The sequence below is a fragment of the Scophthalmus maximus genome, chromosome 19 (genome assembly GCF_022379125.1).
Source record: "Scophthalmus maximus strain ysfricsl-2021 chromosome 19, ASM2237912v1, whole genome shotgun sequence".
NCBI classification, from domain to species: Eukaryota; Metazoa; Chordata; class Actinopteri; order Pleuronectiformes; family Scophthalmidae; genus Scophthalmus; species Scophthalmus maximus.
The window spans coordinates 7814096-7835066 of record NC_061533.1 but is presented as its reverse complement, the minus strand read 5'-3'; the positions used below and the strand labels follow the sequence as shown (position 1 = coordinate 7835066).

The 20971-nt window shown below is 41.2% G+C and overlaps 1 protein-coding gene across 9 annotated transcripts in view; it reads left to right on the top strand.

Moving 5' to 3' along the window:
* The window catches only part of gpat2 (glycerol-3-phosphate acyltransferase 2, mitochondrial), an 83606-nt gene that overhangs the window by 59621 nt on the left and 3014 nt on the right, over positions 1 to 20971 (top strand). For 7 of the 9 annotated variants that reach the window (XM_035640932.2, XM_035640927.2, XM_035640935.2 and 4 more), the window contains 20 exons: positions 542 to 645; positions 1936 to 2046; positions 2363 to 2433; positions 2543 to 2653; positions 3071 to 3193; positions 4205 to 4304; positions 5062 to 5195; positions 5458 to 5557; positions 7489 to 7668; positions 8687 to 8785; positions 9501 to 9583; positions 12051 to 12178; positions 12358 to 12428; positions 12691 to 12851; positions 13003 to 13106; positions 15265 to 15449; positions 15897 to 15974; positions 16661 to 16783; positions 20261 to 20381; positions 20648 to 20716. In XM_035640932.2, coding sequence (XP_035496825.1) covers positions 574 to 645; positions 1936 to 2046; positions 2363 to 2433; positions 2543 to 2653; positions 3071 to 3193; positions 4205 to 4304; positions 5062 to 5195; positions 5458 to 5557; positions 7489 to 7668; positions 8687 to 8785; positions 9501 to 9583; positions 12051 to 12178; positions 12358 to 12428; positions 12691 to 12851; positions 13003 to 13106; positions 15265 to 15449; positions 15897 to 15974; positions 16661 to 16783; positions 20261 to 20381; positions 20648 to 20716 — 2224 coding nt within the window. In that variant the 5' untranslated portion in view covers positions 542 to 573. The remainder of the gene's footprint in view (positions 1 to 541; positions 646 to 1935; positions 2047 to 2362; positions 2434 to 2542; positions 2654 to 3070; positions 3194 to 4204; positions 4305 to 5061; positions 5196 to 5457; positions 5558 to 7488; positions 7669 to 8686; positions 8786 to 9500; positions 9584 to 12050; positions 12179 to 12357; positions 12429 to 12690; positions 12852 to 13002; positions 13107 to 15264; positions 15450 to 15896; positions 15975 to 16660; positions 16784 to 20260; positions 20382 to 20647; positions 20717 to 20971) is intronic. The other 2 variants (XM_035640931.2, XM_035640936.2) reach the window with 2 other exon arrangements.

Sequence of the window (20971 nt, the reverse complement as noted above, 5' to 3'; positions counted from 1 at the left end):
ACCTGCATGTCGCTAACACAGCCCGGGCGGTCATGTCAATGTCGTAGCTCTTAATGGTGGCTGTGTCCTTGTCTCATTCCTTCCTGAATACAGAAGTGAGCACAAAACTTTTAAACTAAAGTTTGCCAATAGCACAAATTAGGTGGGGAAACAGTGGGAAACCAACACAAGGGTGATACTCTCCCTTAACGTGAAAAGAATGATGGGAAGGTTCAAAATTTGAGAGAAGTCATTGATGGTGGAAGGAAAGAAGTGTTGTTTAGGTGGGTGAAATTGTAGCTATGGGCTCCTGCTGATAGATTAGTGGGTCCTATTGACCAGAGGACAAAATTAATTTTGTGTCTCACTGAGATTGTGAGACAGAGGCTTCCTCTCTCGCACACACACAAAGCTCCTAAAAATGACTGCCAACTCACATTCACATGTGCTAAGAGAACACAACACTAACCCTCTTATTACATTCAACATCATGTGAGAAAACACCTGTTCTAACATGACGCTGTATAAAACGCTCTTTTCTCCCAATCTGTTCTGTTTTTAGGTCTCTGGGTTAAAGTCTGCAGGGGGCTCATCATGGTGCAGGAGAAGAATGACGGGATAAACGAAGATATGGTCCCTTCATCAATTCAACAGAATACACATGCAGTAAGAACACAGCCTGAATGACTCTCTCCCACTGCCATCTCCCTTTTACTCCATGTGCTCTAATCTCAAACTCTTTGTTCCTCACGGTAGACAGTGCGCAGGGTGCTCGGACCCATGTGCTTAATTCTGTTTGATGATTACCAAATCGCAAGATGTGTGATCCATCAGAAAATGAAGAGAACTTTTGGAAACATGCTTTTGTGTAATTAAATAAAATGAACGATTGAGTCAGTTTACTGCGTGTCACATTGTGCGAGATGGGTCTATTGAAATCTTGCCAGACTGTATGATATTGGTTTGAGGCATGTCAGATTGTCCAGTGAATGTGTGGTGCATCATGGTGCTACATGTACAAGAGCAGAGGCTCTCCAGTCGCCATCAGCTTGCGCCATCCATCTGCACGGCCCCTCTTCTCCACTCACACAAACTTATTTTTTATAATTTGCATTTGTTTTGGTGGATGTTGGCCACGGCAGCTTTCACACTGTGAGAGCCGGATTCCAAACTTTTGACTTGCAGCATATATTTCGTCGCTACTACTTCTTGTTGGACTTTAAATAGCAAAAATATCTCCATTGTACCAAATTCCTTGGATCCATCTTTTAAACAATGTCCTATTCTTTTGAAACGCTCTCGCTCGGGTTAACATTTCCTGTCTTAATTTTCTCTTTTATCTCGCTCTCACTCCTGACGTACTAATGTGCATGCTGCAGTAGCCCAACTATTAACTTGTGAGCTGCTGCTGCCGGCTGACTTGTCCTGTTTAAAATTAGAGACTCTAGTACGACTCCAGAAAGCTCAGCCCCCATGCATTATTAGATACAGTAGGTTGCCAGTTTATTAGATAGCTTCCTCCCCTAGCCAAAGCTAATGTAGTCTAATGCAACAGTCCTGCGATTAATCCATCAGGACTGTTATAATGTGTCGTCATTTTGGAGGCTGCAGTGAGTCGTTTCTGTTATCTAGGCCAAAGAAACAAATTAGGCACAAAATAAGTAAAAGTAAAAAAATTGATTAAACAGCACTTGAAACTGAAATCCCCCCAAAATACAGATGACCTTCTAAAACAATTTCCACAAAAACTAATCATTATAACCTTTATTAACGTTGGATCTGTTTTTGCTAGGTGAACCTGATAAACTGGCAAATTAATGCAACTTCAAATTGTGAGAAAGCACTTAGAATTGCCTTGCTGTTGAAGTATGCCATGTGAATAAATGTGCCTCATTTTGCCTTCTTGAAGTGGATGTGGTTACAGTCCCCATGTATGTGTGTTTCCTTCCCTCTCAGTTGTCATGGCAATTGATGATCAAGAAAAAGCTGATAACTGTGCCTTCATGCCTGGGCAAGATCAGACCAGTTGTGGGCCAGTGTTGCCAACAGTGCGCCCCGGACAGCCTGGTGAGTGTGGAGCACAGAAGGTTAAACAGAGGAATATGGAAGCAAGAAAGTGAGATGAGGGTGTAATTCTAAGGCATCTCAAAACTAATTTCTGTTGGCTGTGGATTTTCAGTCCAGAATTTCAATGAAAAAAACACTAACTGAAAAGATACCAACCTTGCATGACTCACTCAGCTTGTTTAATGAATTTAAAGGGGCTTTCGTAGTTGTTTGCATCCTTGAGCTGCATGTGTCTTGTACGCAATGAATTTGATTGTGACAACAGCTCATTCCGGTTGACACCCTTCACCTGTCTTTGTTTTCTGTCATGGCTTAGCGCAAGAAGCTAGGACAAAACTCCTTCCTTGGCTTCCGCAACCTTCTAAGTTTCAACGAGACACAAACCAGGTACTGAAAGTATCTACAGTATTCAGACCAGTTGTTTTAGTCCCAACAGGCCAACACACTCGACCAAGCACATTTCCCCCTCAACTGAATTGTGTGTTTTCTACCACAGGTATCGAGGCTGGCTGGTGCGGAGGGTGTGCTGTGCGCTGTTTGTGAGTGGGCGCAAGGTATACGCAAGTCCTGTTAGCAACAGACTGGAGAGAGTCTGTCAGAGCAACAGGTACCTGAGGGGAAGGAGAAGGACACAAGTAGAGACGCCAGAGGAGAATAAATGAATGATTGCAGGAGATAGAGGAAATGAGAGTTTAGGATAGAAGGAAAGAGAAAGGAGGGGAAGGCGATAAAAGACACAAACAAAGATATAGAAATAAAGGTTATCATGGGCTCTATGCAGAGTGAATGACGAGGAATGTGATTACTTTGCGCCGTTAATCACACTTTCCCTATTTCGGTCTTGAGAGTCCTCAGTTTGTGTGTTGTTGTCTCCCGACTGATGTGATTGAGTTTAACCCTCATGTAACCCCACCACTCAGGGATGATGTTGTTGTCTTACTGGAAGGCTGGCGCTTGTCTGAGTGCAGCACAGGAGAGGCTTTGTGTGGTGTTAACCCTGCTGTCCTGTGACCGTGTGTTCCAGGGTTAAGGAGGGGCTCACAGCGGAGCAGAAAGCACCTGAGGGGCAAGACAGCCGAGGGCAGCTCAACCGCTTCTCACCATTCCTCCCCCTCATTAAAACCTGCATCTCCCCTTCCCTCTTACGGTTTGTGTGTTTAGGTGTATGTGGACGCGATGGGTGAAGGGCGAGGTTCAGAGATTCTTGCTTATTGTTTATGTAAATACGTATTAATTTGTACTGATTTAAAGCTGAACTGTGCAAACCTGTCCCTTAGAAGAGACGAGAAATAAATAAAAAGAGTATATCTGACATTATAAGTGTGATTGAAGAAAAAAGAGTTGTTGAAAGTTTTTAAAAATATATATTTTTCAATATTAGAATAAGTAGATTTTTAAGATAATATAATTATCTTGTGGCCTAAAATTATTGCTACTTCTTTATTGACAAATCAAGTTATTTTCACTACTACTACAGATAAGGCTGGTCATATTTTCCAAAGTCTCTACAACTCCCATGAAAACAAAAGAACAAACAATGAGTTGATCTTACTACATCTGCACAGTAAAAGCCTGATACAGCTCATTCCTCAGAGCTCATTGTTGTCCAAAAAGCATTTAAACACATTAGCGAGCCACATTGTGGCACAGACACTGTAATCATAGTATGAGTCAATTTCACATGTACTGTCCTGCAACCATTAATACTCATTATAGCTTCACATTTGCAGCTTTTAGTGTTTTCTCAAATAAAGTTGATAATCTTGACCCGTTTTCGAAAGATGAACTTTCTCAGTAGGACTCAGTAGGCAACAGCAAGGCTGGTTAAGTTGGAGAAGTCTTTTAAGCAGAAGCCTGTCAAAGCTGCAGCAAATTCTGATTTGTGTTGCAGTTGGGAACAAAACATGACAGTGTACTTTGTTCTAAATGGAGCAAAATTTCTGAATATAACCACATTTATCTTGATGAATTTGTTTCCAAAGTGCTTGTGTTTTTTTAAATGTTCGTAGATTTGTATCTTTGGCTTTTCAAAACGTGTTAAGCGGCCACCCTCTAGCATTGCCCCCTTGTTCTACTCATCTCCAATCCCTAATTCATTCTCATCTTCTTTCTGCCTTCCTCCTACACATCTGTCCACATACTTTCCTTTCCCGACTAGGTTCGTGGGCTGGGTGATGCTGAAGATGTTTTCCTCTGTATTTGGCGGTATTCAAGTTAACCTCAACCATTTGTCGGTCTTGCGCAAAGTCTCACAAGAGGTACAAGTTTCGATAAGCAAACACGTTTTTAGTGTTTAGTTTGTGCTCAGCTACAGTTACACTACTGTTTGTAGTCATCTACAAGATATTTCGAGGTAAAAAAAAAAAGTGAAAATCGAAATGTGTAATTATTTTTTCTTAAGTCTGTTAGAAAAAAACGAACTAAATTTTTTTACGTTTCTCACTTGCCTTGTTACACTTAATTATTTTACTGAAGACTACACAACTCTAATTACACGGTTACACGGTTGAGTGAATAAAAACAAGTAAATAACTCTGAGACAGGCTTCTGTTTCAGAGTTTGAAGATGGGCATGAACGAATCCAACTGATATGCACTGTATTATATATATTACTGCAAATTCACCAGTAAATTGATTTACTGATGCTTATGGTTTTCAGTGGTTGTTCAATGGTTGTTCAGGGGTCATAGTGAGACTGTGTACAAAATAGCCCTTCGCTTTGACGTCACACGATGTATAATATAGTCTTTGATTATAGCTCTCTATGTCCACGTCTTAAATGGAGAAAAGATCAATTGCTACACCAGAAAGACATAAAGAATGAGAGAGCTTCTGGTGACCTTACTTGTATTTTAGGGAATAAACAGTGTTTTTTTCTTGACCCCACTCCACTGATACTATCTGAAGCTTGTGGGGCTTGATTTTAATATTGATTAAATATGTCCTCAGAAACGGTAATGAATGGCAATGTGAAGAATCTTGATGATCTGAAGTTGCTTCTGTTCTGTAATGCAGGAATCCATGCTGGTCTATGTTTACGTGCGTCAGAGCGTCATGGACTGTGCTCTCATCCCTCTGGTGCTGTTCGGTCACAACCTGAGAGTCCCATACACTGTTTGTCCTCTCCGGGTTTACAGCTCGCCCCTAAGGTATAGTCACACAAAGCCACAAAGAAGCTGCCAGGCACTGGGGTAATAAGCAAAACTACAGTATCTTTCTCCACAAATAATACTGACCCCCTTTTTTTTTTGCCAGGAATGACATGTTAGAATTTATCATTTATATATTCACAGCCCCATATTTAGGCCTGTCAATGTAATTTTAACCACTGTGTGAAGATGCATCTAAGCTCCCTGCTTCTAATTTAAACTAGTGATGCCTTTGCTACAGTATCCTCTGTTTATCCTATAGGTCAATCCTGCAAAAGGTAGGTGTGTTCCTCCTCCCACCAACTGCACTGACTGAGCAGGAAGCTGAGATGGACAGTCTGTACTCTCCTGTCATGACCTCTGTAAGTACAGTAATCTGACCTGTTTCGACCCCTTTATTGGAAAATCTATCAGTGAATTGACTGCAGTTGATCACACTGATCTATAAGTACATTACAATGTCACCATGGTTTTATAATGAGGTGGACAGATAAAATAGATTCAAGTGTATCACTCCCAACTTGCTAGCTGTGTCCTAAATCAGGGCCTGTCACCTTCGGAGGACGTGGTCTACGCATCCGACGTAGGCCGCCCACCTTCGTTGGCTGCATAGACCGTGACGGCCGGACCAAAATGAGACAGTCTCGTCTACGGTAGTTTTCCTACTTGCCGTCACCAGCGTGCTCTGCCCTTACCGCTGTCGCCTAGCAACAGTGCTGCAGTTGTCCACGGTTTGACCGACGCACAATGAATCCTGGACTCATTTCTCGGTCGCATTTGAACGAGCCTTTGAAATGGGACAGCTGAGTTGCGCCGCTGAGATGCAGTCTGTCTTTAAATGTTACCTCTGAAGGGGGCGGCCCCTGAATTCGGACACAGCTGTGGTCTCCAACCCCAATTACAATGGACTTAAATTATGTTACTTATGTACAGTAACATCTGCACAATTTGCAAAGCTCTTTGAGCCACAGAAAAAATTCTGTTTGCAAATGCAAATGTCCCCTTCAAAAGTAAATTTAGGTTTCATGAGCCATTTTCTCAGTCACCAACCATAAAACCAATATCTTGGTACAACTAGTTCAGGCTGTTGGAGCTGGCTGTTTGTGTGTCAGTGTAACACTGGGCCATGGCCATGAGTCAGAAAACATGATGTTAATACCTTAGACAGCAGGTAATAATAATACATTATTAATGATAATAATGTAATCGCAGGGTAAGCATAAGATACTTGTCCTTGCAATTTGTCTGTTTAGAGTATGTGCGTTCACTTCAATAGATTTTTCCTTGCATACACGCCCTTTTCATTGCACTCTGTGGTGGAGTGTTATCACAGTCAGCGCCTGAATCACAATAGAAGCCGTCTTTTCCCCCTATTCATTGTAGAATTACCCAGGGACTCGAGTTTTGCCACAGAGATTGCAGCTTTGGAGTTTGCTGGTGTGACAAAGCAAAAATAAGTGTGCTTAGTTTGCTGGTCTGAGCAGGTTGTTTCAGTTTTTAGCAAGAGAGTCGTTTGTGTTTTCCCTCTTCTTTTGGAGAATACACATGCTCCTCACCCTTTGTGCCCTTTGTTTAAGTGCCTCTATTTACTTGATTTTTATCAACGATTAATAGCTGCTTATCATTAAAATCTTACTGCCTTTGTCTGAAGCAAGGACGATCTTTGTGCTTTGCATCAGTTTTCCTGAAGATATATTTCATTTGGAGAAGTTACTGGGCTTTATTAAGATCAATATCAAGATCAATATTGTGCTGTACAGCTCAATAAAAAGGCTCAGTCTGACATTAATCTACAAGACTCCAGCTACAGTGAAACATGAACAGGTTATTTGTGACTTAAGTTTTTTCCTTTTTTTTTCTTTGGCCGTCTATGTGAGTAAGCATATTTGCTATGCGCGAGAAAGCAGGCTTGTTTATTGGTTGTATTTCAATGTTAATGGTCCTTTATTGTTTATTGAGTGAAGGCCCGCTCAGATGCTCTTCAATGGTAATTGAATTTTTCTTGTCTGTGAGGTGAAAAGTACTCGGGGCAATGGAAGTATATCTGAATACCAAGAAGTGTCCCCCGCAGTCACCTTTTCTTTCTCTTCTTTATCCTGCCTGCTTCATGAATTTTGACTTCTCCTCCATCAGCTGCCCTCCACCCTCTTTTTTCTTTCTTTTTTTAAATCGCTTATGTATATTTTAAAAATGCAGGCATTTTATGTTAATTGCTCCCCTACTGCCAGGACCCTTCAGACCTTTGTCTCTGCCATATTTTCTCTCCCCCCCTCTCTCTTTCCTCTCTGGTCAGCTGCTACGTGAGCTGCTACATGAGGGCCAGGCGATTAGTGTTGGTGTGTCCGCCGAGTCTGGCCAAGGTGGCCAGTGGCTGGCTCGCATCAGACAGCTCATCAAAGACGGATCTGTCCCTGATGTCAGTCTGGTCCCTGTGGGCATCTCCTACGACTGCGTGCCCAAAACTAACATACAGGTGAGTGCATGTAGACTCACACAACACACATTTTGCAAGCGTTGCGAGCTCGCAGGCAAACTTGACAAGAGCCATCTGTAATTGTAACTGAACAGATGTGAGGCACAGATACTGTATGAGGTGTACAGGACAGGGGCGTTATGGTGTTTTCAAAAACAACAGTCACTGTATGCTCACTATCAGGGATAAAAGTCAGAATAGTCGCAATATGAATTTAAAAAAGTTGACTCCTTCTCAGAGTCATAACTCGAATTTGAACGCACAGATATGACGCAAAAATCTCCAAAGCATTATATTGTTTTGAAACATGCTTGTTCTCACTCAAAAAGTTTTCTTCATTATAAAAGTAGTCTGTTCATCTATGGGAACACTGCAAAAAAAGTAACGGAAATATAAATAATACATTTATTAGTTTAACAGGCACAGTGAAATACAGTCAACATTATGAGCTAATTTTGTTTTTGTTTCTCAACATAAGTAATTCATCATACTGTTTTGTCAACAATTGAGGCTCAATGTGGGGCCCACAGCATGATATCATTTAACTTCCTGTTAACGTCCCCCAAAGAATTATGGGAACTCGAGTGCCATGGTTATTCCCCAAATAGAAGAAAGAAACTAAATGATAACAGCATCATTATTAACTTATTATTAACGCAATTATTGATTCATTGAGGTTTGCATTTCATTTTGTCAAGTTGGTGGGCGGTAGTCTCCGTTAGTCTCACCCTCTGTTAGCCTCACTTTTGACACTGGGGAGTGGGTGCTACTTCAGGTTAATTACCATAATAAGGTCCTGGCCTCATATTTTGTTCTGCCATTCAGAGACAGTGCACATACAGTACTGTTCAAACAGTACACATGCTCTTACACACACTGAGACTGTTATATATCTTGGTCATCATAGATCCGGCTCATTAGTGGTATTGCTGTTGAAATGTTGCCCCGCCAGGCAAAGACCTCATTATGATATAACTACTAATTACTAAGTCTGCTGGATGCGCGTGTGTCCTTGCAGGTTGGCTTAATCGCTGTGTTTCAGTGGCTGTGGTCTCTTTTCTGGAGGAGACCAGAAGGAAGTGTGAGGATCCACTTCGCTCAGCCCTTTTCTCTCAAGGTGAACATCAGAAAGAGCATATCAACAATGATATCATATCCAACTTCATTTGGAATAGTGTATCCTAGTCTTTTTGCCCGACCCTTTTAAACCCTTTAATACGATGACTTGTCACATCTTTCCAGGTCATTCAAGTTAATGTGGACATGAGTTGTGAGCAGTTATTTTTCCTTCCCGGTTTGTTTTAATTTGTTTTGTAAGAGATGTCAAAAGACAGAAATATCCAGTTTTTCATCAGAGAATATTAAAAAATTTGAGAAAAATCACAAGAAAATTATATTTTTTAAAGATTTTTCTTATCCCCTCATCTGCCTGTGATCTACTTCTTGTGACCCCTCAGATTTATCTTGAGACCAATTGTGGGTTTGCTGACCTAAGATTCGAAACCACTGATTTAGAAACGAAGTCCGACATGAGCCTTGTCACAAATCACACTGACCCTTTGAACTACAAATTATGTTTTACAAATTAATCTTAAAATTATGAATCTTCAAACTTTATCCTCACTTAGAAATTGTTATTTTGGGCCATTAAAGATGAAATGATCTCATCATTAAAGGAGGCATATACAGTGTATTGAATATATCTAAATCATCTCGGTGTGTGTGCAGTCAACACGCCACAAACCGCAGCCTTCTAAAGAATGTAAAGTTCAAGAAGTTTATGCAAACGAAAAAAAACCCTGTCCTTTTTATGTGTGCGCGTCTATGTGTAGGAGATGTGCGAGTCGGGGAGGTGCAGAGTAGATGAATGGCTCCCTCTGCAGGACCTGTTGCTGCCTGTTATCCTCAACAACAGGTAATCAAACCACCTGGGGATGCACCTGTATACACGAGTGCATGTTTGTGCCAAACCCTATCGGATCAGATCTGAGAAATTGCAAAGCTGCATTCTTCTAAACTTTGAAGATAAACTTTCCTCCAAAGCGCAAATCTGGCACAGACTCGACGCAAGCTCTGATGAGAGTTCTCATCCTCTTCGACTCAGTCCAATTACCATCAGCATTACACAGTCTGCCGGTGGAAAAGATAACAGAAAAAATAACATTCTTGCTCAATCACTGCTTGGCTTATGACGAGCAGTGTCTTCTCCCTTAAAATGTTTAATTCTTTGGAGCGAGAGCAGTACACAGGAAAAATGCTGATAAAATGAGGTAGAGACAGAAGGATAAAGTGGTTGGATTGTTACCAGCCTGTGAGCAGCTTTGTTTCTTTGAGCATGTAGACATCATTAACGTGCCCTGGTATTAACGCTGGGACTTTGCATGCTCACTCGTTCTGCCTGTCCTCAGCTGCTGAAGCTTCAGTGTTTGAAGCCTGTTTTCTGTGCCAATGTATTTAAAACACAGCAAATGTGAGGGCTGCCATAACAAAAATTAAAAGTCCTCAGTCTCAACTTTCATTTTACAGATCTGATACAATACTGTACAGTCGTCAAGCACTAAAGTCAGAACACAAGTATGCCTGCTTATTCATGCAATTAACCAATCAGCCGGTCATGTGGCAGCAGTGTCGTACATAAAACCGTGCAGGTAAATGTCAGGAGCTTCAGTTAATGTTCACTTTACACGTCAGAATGGGGAAACAAATGGGTTTCAGTGACTTTGGTCATGATTGCAGGCTGGTTAGAGTATAATGGTGTGGAAAAAACAACCAGTGAGCAGCAGTTCTGTGTTGATGAGAAACGTCAGAGGAGAACGGTCAGATGTGTTGGAGCTGACAGAAAAAGGCTACATTAACTCAGATAACCACTCTTTACAACTGTGGTAAGAAGAGAAGCATCTCAGAATGAACAGCACCTCCAACCTCGAGGTGGACGGTCTCGACATGGCTCCACTCCTGAATTCTGAGGCTGCAGTGGACACCTGCTCACTAACTTTGGACACTTGAAGACTGGAAAAAATGCAACATGGTGTGGCATCCTTTTCTAGAACCAGTATAGCATCTTCTAATGTGTACTGGTTTCATGAACACGACAGTGCGTTCGGTCTCCTTCAGTGATCTCTGCAGTCACCTCATCTGAATTCACCAGAACACCTTGGGACGTGGTGGAACAGGAGACTGGCAGCTCGAACATGCAGCTGACAAATCTGCAGAAATGATGTGATGCAATCATGTCAACATGGAGCAGAAGCTCAAAGGAAAGCTTCCAGCATCTTGTGGAATCCATGCCACGAAGATTTGAGGCTGTTTCATCAGAGCAAAGGATTGGCCAGCTCAGTATTAGTATGGTGTTTATGATAAACTGTTCACTGAATGTATATCTCTCACCCGCACAGCTAAGAAGCATAAATAATGCTTTTATCACTCCAGCTCGCCTCAGATAGATGCCTCATAAAATGTAGTGCATGCATACACCTCAGGTTTCCAGTGATACAACTGCAGTTTTATACGCTGGTTTGCACCTCAAAGACCTGAACCTGAGTTGTTTTACTAGCTCTCTCTCTCACACACACACACACGCTCTTGTTTTTTAGTTATCCAATGAAACCATTCAAATGATACTTACACTTGATTTATTATCCAACTCTGTTGACAATGAATGCCATTTACTGCAATACATTCTTATGGCATAATGCCAATTTTTTTTTTTTTTTTTTTTTAAATTCACCAACCTGTGCTGGGTTATTTGGTGAGAACTGTGGATACTGTGGCAACAGAAATGCAGTGTAATATTACAGCAAACACTCACTGAACTGCTGCTTTGACAGAAACGCACCAGAAAAGTTCCAGGTGCATCTGGTGACAGTGCAACAAAATAAACAAGAGCTGGGCCTCGTTAACTTGCAGTTCTTCATCCAGTTACTCCATTTTAATTAATTATTCCCTGCAATATTTAAAAATCATACTCAAGCAGCAAATAATGGTTGTCTTGTTTCATGGACTGCAGTTTTGATAAACATTCACACGTAGCACTAACTGCGGTGATAAATACATTGCGTCTCCTGTGGCTGCTTCACAATTAAAGCTGCCCCAGTCGAATGCTTGGGATGTGATGCGGTGTAATACAGGTGAAAAGAGAATGGTGAGGCTGTTATCAATGAGGCACTGGATTACATGTCAGTCTCCATCGGTAACATCAAAACGACTTCAGCATACAGAGAAGCAGTCGATTAATAAATACTGAAGACAAATAATCAGATTGAGATTGGTTTTGATTTCCTGAAAATCTTAGGGATTATAATTCAGTCAAGACTATCTTGAAATTAAATTACTCTAAACATCCTGGCATCCTTCTCTCCACATCTCACATTTTCTCTCCAAAGACCCAGTGTGTTCCGGCAGAGGAGGATGTCGTGGCTCCTGCCTTCTCCTCATTATGCGTCTGAACTTGAAGCGCCGACTCATCCGGAGAGAGACCTCGGCATCGCCATCATCCTCCACCTCATCTTCTGTAGGTCCAGGATTATATGCCCCCGCTGAATCATAAATGAATCTTCATAAGTTGTTATTTTAATGCTATGCAAATTTTGTGTGTGTGTGTGTGTGTGTGTGTGTGTGTGTGTGTGTGTGTGTGTGTGTGTGTGCGTGTGCGTGCGTGCGTGCGTGCGTGCGTGCGTGCGCTCTTTCTAGCTGCAACTGCCTGCAGTGCTGTGATGTCCACCAGTCTGGTGTCCAGTCTTTTGCTGTACAAACGCCGCAAGGTACAGGCGTCATCCCTGTATTGGTGTGTTAGTTGAGCAATTTTCCCCCACGGTGCTGTCAGTGTTAAAATCCTCCCCTCTAAGGATCCATGAGTACTCCAATAGGCTCATAAACCGAATTGGTTTTCGTTCTAGCTTATTAGAGTGTGACAGAGATTTTCTGAGTCATACCCACCAGTCTCTAACTAATGTCAGTCGATGGTTAATGCTCACGTCTGATTTTGGAGCTAAACTTCTCCGTCGTCCTCCTCTTTCTCCACAGGGTGTGAACGCATCTGCCCTGTGTCGTGATGTGGCTTGGCTCACGGAGGAACTTTTGTTCAGGAACAAAGATGTCGGTTTTGGGGGAAGTTTAGCCGAGGTTATGCAATATTCCCTCTCTCTGCTCGCCCCTCACCTCATCATAGCTGCAGTGCCGTCTAGGTTGGTTTTCTGTCTGCCTGCCAAAAAGAAAAAAAGGATGGCAGAGAACCCTGATAAGCTGCACACAATAAAAATGTGTTGCTTATCAAAAATCCAATTTCCCTTTCAGTGGAAACTCTGTCGCCATTAATGTGCTTTCTTCTTCTCTTAGGAAAGACCCTTTTATTGTGCCCCATCCCTCTCTCGCTGCCACACTTCACCTCGCCCTCCAGGCCAAGATTGTCACACACACCTTTGTTTTAGAAGCTGTTGGTGGTGAGCGACTTTGAATGCATATATTTTGTTTAGCTGAGAAAACTTTCTGATGACACTTGAGCCGAAATATCATTCTGAGACCCTGTGTTCTCCAGGCACCTTATTTTTCGTGGGAGGCCTTGGCAGTAGCTCTGACTGTTGGCATGTCAGTATGAAAAATCTGTTTGAAACATAACATTTCAAAGGGTGGAACTTAATTTCCTTAATGTTTTTTTTCACACAGTGAAGCAAGTGATGTGGCAACAGATCATCAGTGGCACGGAAATTCTTGAGCTGGTTTGAAGTGTTTGTTCTGTCAGCTCTTGTTTTTTCACTTTTCATCTAAATTCCGTGATGTGTCCATATGTGTAGAGATTCATGTCAAAATCCTCATAAATAAAGAGTTGCACCGGTAACAGTTGAGTTGCCTTTGGAAATCAGGCAGCAGAAAGATATGAGGAGACCAAACTTCAGAGTCCACTTTTAATAATTAAATCAGGTCTGCAAATCATTCAAAAAGAAAATTCATATATTTCATGGCGGAACAAACATCCGAGGCTCCTACTTTAATCCATACTGTCAACTGAAATTTACACAGAGGAACAGAGCTTGTTTGTCCTTAAATTACAGAAAACTCACCATACAATCAGTGCAGTGGATTAGTTCTGCAGCTTCTAATAAACTATTTGGTGCCATTTACCTCTGTGCCATTCAATTCAACTGCTGCCTCGTACTCACACTCACCACTGAGTTATTTGAAAAGGTCAGATTTTCCTCACAGCGAACCAGTGTTTTCATATATAAACCCAGGCTATCTCATTCCTATGAAGGTGGAGGTTCTTGATATTTTAGTATTTCTGAATATTTTATTTCTTCTACCAGGGAGGTGATTTGTTTGTCAGTAGGATGATGCAAAAAAATGCTCAATGGATTTCCACAAAACTTTGAAGGTAGTAGACCTTTTTTCAATCTCTGATTACTAGATCCTTCTACCAACACGCGGAACAATATGTCCACAATTGAAGATGCTGCACCTCTCGATTAATATCCAGTGCCTAACATTGAGGAGAGGTTAACGGACAGAAAATGAGGTTTGAGCCAACCCGAGTTATCTTTCCATCGCAGACCTGCAATTGATGTTTGCGTATATTATGATCCCCAACAAAGGTTTTTGTTGTCCGAACTCAACTATACCTGATTTGTAGTTAATTTTCCATAACCACAATCTTCCTAACCTTAAACAAACTGTAGCTGCCATGTGCACATATTACAGAAAACAAGAAGTTTGAAAACATTGGCAATGAATGTGATCCAGGGTTTTTGCACAATCACACAAATTTTGGCTTTAATGTCTGGCGAAAGGTTTGGGAAAACAACATGATACAGATGAGTAATATATGGTAATCATTTAATGGCAGGAAGCCTAGATCTCAAATCCTCACTCGATATTATATGAATTTATCCTTGAGCCAAGAGCTACTCCATCTTCCACCAAACTGTGCTCAAAGTTGTTTTGTTTCTATACAACTTGCTAACAGACAAACTGGGGTAAAGGCACAGAAAGACTTACTTTAACATTACTGGTGGAGATAAAAAAATAAAATAATAATAATGTGCTGTTGTGCAAGCAGGAAACATCTTTTTTCTTTGGATTAAAGTCTGCTCCTGCATGACTCATTACTATTGTTAGACTTGTTTTGGAAGTGAAGCTGGTGGGCAGCAGGCTTTGTGCTGCTGAACGCCTCTGTGTAGTAAACTGGGTGCAAACCTCAAGTTATAAAAAAATGAGTTAAATCAGTATATAAAGCCACTGATATAGCCACATAATAAAGCGTAATGTGAGGGCACTTAAACACTAATCGCCCTCAGCGCCTCTGAGGATTTGTGTTCAGTGTTATTTGTCTTTCAGGTTTGACGTCGTCATATAATGTGTGTTTATGTACATGAATAATCGGGATGTCACGACTTTCCCACCAGCACATGAAAGCAGGATAAAAGGGGATTAAAAGTATGAATAAAGACATAACATCTGTGTAAATGGCAGAGATCATAAATCACACAAAGGCTAAGTCTAGTTTGATTTTTAAGATATTTTGCTTGATGTAGACCTTCCTACACGTCTTGTATGCGCGTGATGAACTACAGCTAATGGTTAAATGTTTGTGTTTTTGGTCCTTAGCGTGCGCAGTGTCCGCCATGCTGTGCGAGGTGGTCGCCAGTGGCATCAGCAGCAGCATAGGGAGCGACGGTGTGGACGGAGAAGAGGTCAGAGGTGACGTGGAGTTTGATGTGGTGCTCTGCCAGTCCGAGCTGACAGAGCACGCCCTACATCTCTGCCATCTCCTGCCTCCGGGCTTCATGCCAGTGAGTTTGAGTTAATCTCTCTCTCTCTCTCTCTCTCTCTCTGGAGCTGAACAGCCATTCATCCTGCTCTGCTGCCGCTGCCTCTATCTCAGGCAGAGAGGTTTGAGTATTTGTGTGTCTGAGCGCGTGTGTTTACATGCTCCATCAGGCTGACTTCAAAGGCTCTGAATTTGAGCCAGAAATACTAATTTCTCTGTTTTCCCACCTTCTCTTTGAACAGCTGCTCTTTCTTGTCTCTTCTATTTACATGATTTTTATTGTTCCTGCTCTCACCCCCCTGCCGACCATCTCTCATTCTCCACCTCTGATTTCTTCCACATCCCTACCGCACACCTCATGCTCACTGTTAACTGTCCTTCAGATATGTGATGGACAGACTGGCGCTCTTTGTGCCTTTAACCCATTCTCCCCCGGTCTCTCTCTCTCTCTCTCTCCCCCTCCCTCCAGCCCTGTCAGTCGTCCCAGAGTTTCGCTTTGGACGCTATCGACAGTCTGGTTCGCTGTGGCATCCTGATCATGGAAGACGTAAGAGGGATATTTAAAAATGTCTTATCAAACACTGCATGTTTTAAGAATGTACGTTATCTAAGTTTTTTTTATATTATTGCCTAAATTTACATTCAGTGTCCACTTCATTAGATACACCATGACAGTCCAATGCAATCCAATACCACTGTACCACCAAAAAAATATTTTTTTGTCATGCTGGTAATGTTTATGTTTCTGATACTGTCATGGAGGTGTCAATTTGATTATATTTATGAAAATGGGACGGACAACATTTTTTACATCTCTCAGAAATACAACATCATCTTCTATCAATCTATCTATGACCTCAGCAATCCCCCCAAAAATGTGGGTCATAATATTGTGAAAAGCCTATTACAATTTCCCAGGGCTTAAGATGAGGGCTTCAATTGCTTGTTTTGTGTGACCATCAGTCCAAAACCTACATATTAAATTGAATATGGGATCAGTGGGAAAAGGATGAAATCAAAGCATTTTTGTATATGTTGTTGTTCTTAATAAATTTGTTAACCGATTATTCAAAACCTCCAGAGACTTATCGGCGGCTTTATAGAGCTTTATCGTGAGTCTCAGGTTACTCTTCAGCTGCTAGGCAACTTCACTGTTTCGGTTTCACTCTACCCGCTCTGATACCATTGTCTTTGGTCACAGCAGAGACACACGTGTTTTTCCATCCTATTAAGATTCCGAGGGAGGTGCCCATCTGTGATTTCTTGAAGAGGGAGGGCACTCTGACCTGGACCACCAGTGACGACCCTGATGAGAGTGACTCTGACTGCGAAGAGCCGGACCTGCACGCCTACAAGGTACAGCACCACTGAGCCCTTCTGGCTCCTTCACATGCCTCAGAGAAGCCCCAGAGGTTACAAGAAGAATATTCCATGCGGGGCAGACCCACAAAGGATGGCCCCCTCGGTGACTGCCAACGAGGCACATGCAAAAAACACCGGCAACATCACATGAAAAAGAACTTTGAAGCAACTTAATCTCCATTACAAAAGCCCCTCCACAAACGAGTCATGTATCCTGAATACCAATTAGCAGTTTTAGCAGTATATGTCAGCTTTAAGAGAAGCCTAACTGTCATGACGGTTATGTGATTTTTCAAAGCAACATGAGGCCGTTAACCAACTTCCAAAGGGACCAAACAGGCAATGCTCAAAGTGACATTGATGTGACAGCCTCAAGAGCCATAACATGTTTTAAGAAAAAGACGAACTGCATAAAAGCACATTGATGTGGATGTACAGTAGACTTTAATAAATCAGCTGGCAATAGAATAGTTCACGAACTTCAATCAAGCAATGAGCCATCGTTGCAATAAAAATATCAAATTTTTATTTAAAGGTGATACAACGTTTGCATGCAATCACACGTGACCATGACCTTTGACCTAAGCTTTTATCGAAAGCACATTGCTACTGCACGTCACAAATGCAAGGTTCTGGCTTAGCCTTGTGGACTCACTGGGCACGTGTTTAAGAACACCTGTGTACTATAAACAGATGTCATATTACCTGTAGCCCTTCAGAATTGTAGTGGGTAGTTGCTGCTGTTATTAGAGGAGGAATAGACAAAATAAAAAACAGACAAAATAATGTATGCAGAGGACTATTGTAAATATAATAAAACAAAAGTGCCTTTGGAAGGACAAAGGCCCAATCCCCAGCTGACGCAGTCAGGGTCAGCTGGGGATCGGACCACTAACCCTGCGAAAATGTAACAACCTCTCTACCCGTTTTCATTTGATGTGATCTCCTAATTATACATGTATGGTGTTTTTTGACCTTTCAAAGGAGAACCTCTATATGCTGCTTCTGTACTTCTGCACCTTTATCCAACTGAAGTGTACACGCACCTTACTTTACTTACATATTGTTGTTGTGGAAGTTGTTTTTATGAGGGAAATTTAACAAGTACTGCAACTAGCCAGATTAAACCATAAAGAATAAAATCAAACACATTCTTGTGCCTACCTGTGCTACAAGCAAGTTGACCTACTAGTCCAGAAAGAGCAATGTCAGCTGTGTGTTTGCATTAATTCCGTTCTTCAACTTCAACTTTGTCCACTGAGGAAGAGCCTCAATTATGTTTATACAGCCTTACTCTTTTTTTTTTTTTTTAAATCTCCATCCAGTGCTCTCACTCCTTCCACCGATGCGTCTGCACCGCTGCCCTCCAGCTAAGGTGCTGAAGGAGGACAGAACACACTCCACACCAAACGAAACCAAACAATAAAACATATTCCCTTACCTCCCCCTCTACTGCCTGTTATCTCTCAGCCTGCATAAATTCACTTCGGGTGGTCTCACAAAGCAGGTTGGCCGTGATTCATGAAAAGTTGCATTGGTATTAAATTCTCAAGAAGAACACTGGTCTTGTGTAGGTTTAAAGTTTGGAGATATATTGTTCAAACAACTGAACTTTAAATCTCCAATGTTTTTGTTCTCTGGCATATAGAAGTGGCTTTGTTTTTCCAAAGGCACTTTTATTTTATTTACAATATTCCTCTACTTACATTATTGTCTGTTTTTTATTTTGTCTATTCCTCCTCTAATAACAGCAGCAACTATCCAGTACAATTCTTAAGGGCTACAGGAGATATGACATCTGTTTATAGGATACACAGTTAAAATTTAAATTCATGGCATGCAGCTTTAAAAAAAACAACGTTTTTTTATAAAATTGTGATGCACTGAGCCGGAGCACACTCAGTTGAAAAATAAATGCTATAGTATTATAATATTATAATAATATATAATATTATTGTTATTGTGTATTATTAGTATCATTGTTAATATTATTATTTATTTATTGTAATTACTGTTAGCCCCAGTATCTAGGAAACTCATAGGCCACTTTGAAATGTTTGGGTTTTTTGGATTAGTTATTCGACCCCATCAATCTTCTGATTCTACAATGTTGAAGAACTTACAAAAATGTGACACAAATGTCGCTAAATTTACAGTGTACTACTCCTTCTTGATACTTATCAGCCACACACCAGCTGAAGCAGAAACAACTGATGACTTGATATCTCCCAGTTTGTCAGTTTTTACATCTTTCTTGATGCCATGTCCTTTTGAAGCCACTCGATGCAACTTACTTCTTTAAAAATGTCTAATTTGAATCAACTAAATATTGTGCTGCAAGTTGATTTTTCCCACTTGCACATTCAGTCATCTTTAATTTTTCACATTAACATAATCATTATTAAAAAAAACGGATTGAATTGGCCCCATGGACTAAATAACCACTGCTCATTAAAAAATTGGAAGAGAAATATGAGTTTTATCAAACTCAAAAGGATCAACTCAATAAGATTACAATAGGAGGAACAAAATGGCCTGATAAGTTTCCTCGAGTTTTTATGTGTAGATATAGTAGGCAACCTATAATATCTGCTGCAGACAGCTCAGTACGCTGGACTGTTTGGGCATTCATCCCTTGAGAGACTTAACATTTTATAATGGTTTTTGCATGGCTGTGTAATGATCAAAGAATACAGGGCCATTTTACAGGACCAGCTGCACTGCGCAATACACACTCTGCTCTGAGAGGATATTTCCATATTACATGAGTATAATGGCCCCATTCACACATCCCCAGTCTTTTGGCCTCTGTCATTACCAAATGCAACCGTTTGGTGTGGAAGAAGTTTACTGGCTGGTGCAGCTCTAACACCTTTTGGGAGGAATTTGAATGCTGACTGGAAGCCAGGCCTCATTATGCCTGATTTTAACATATTTGAGTCGGGGGGGGGGGGGGGGGGGGCAGAATCTATTTCATATAACGTTTAATCCTACTTAAGCCAAACCATATTTTAATATTTCCTTTCATCTCCTTTTTTATATTTTGTCTTTGTAGTCCTATTCTTAGAGTTTATATATACTGCCAATTGAATTTTGATTTTTGACATACATTATCATACCAGACTTTTGGCCTACAGGAGTGTCCAAATGTCTGAGACAACTTTCTCATTCACGGGACACTTTTAAACCCCACTGAACTTTCTGAGGAGGACTAAAGTTCTTCTGAAGACTCACATTGGTTCTAGTCCGTTTTAGGAACTTACTTGTCACGTGTCTCGTGTACATACAGTATGATGCCATTGCCTGCACATGACAAGGAACACAAGTGTTGAAGCACCAGTGCTGATTCCAAGTATTAAACTTCTGCAATCCTGCAGCTGTATCTTGTCCTGACGGTGACTCTCTTTCATTCCAGCTATACCCTCTTCCTCATTTTGCCATTTCTGCTTCGTCCCTGTCTACTTGTCCCAGATAAGCCAACCAAGTCACTGTCCAGAGATGCTCTTCTTCCTCTGCAGTATGCTGGCTGGACACCTGAGGGCGCTGTGTTGGACCACGATCGGTCTGGACCTCATCGACACACCTCGGCCAGGTACATGTACGGCATGTTTACGGAACAGTGTTGATCTTGACTTTGTAGTAACACAAATGATTGGTTCAAACAATGCTATATATGAAGCCAAAATGATTGTTAATGGTGTTTTTCGTGTCTCTATTTATGTTCCACCTGTGTCGTTTGTACTGACCTATGAACCACTCACCAGGCATAAATTTACAGTATAATACCATGTCACTGAAACGTGAATACTCCATGTAATAACTGTGCATATTGTAATTTTCATGTCTCTTCTGCTCCAGAAACGGAGTTTGTGGCTCAAATACACTCCCATCTGTGTGACACAGCAAATAAGAAGAAACAGCACTACGGTGAACTCAACCTGACATTATCTTCCGAAACGCACACACACTCGCATCGCCAAAGATCTTAAAAACTTGTAAACCTGCCGTGTCCCACTGATTCAGCTTGTTGTAACAAATCAGCAGACACTGCAGAAGAAACATGCAGCGATCCTCTTGCTCACATCACAAGCTCTTCTTCTTCCTCTCACAAAGGACATAAGACAATCAGGAACTACCCAAATGAAATCCTTCAATAATAGACAGTATAAAAATTCCATCAGT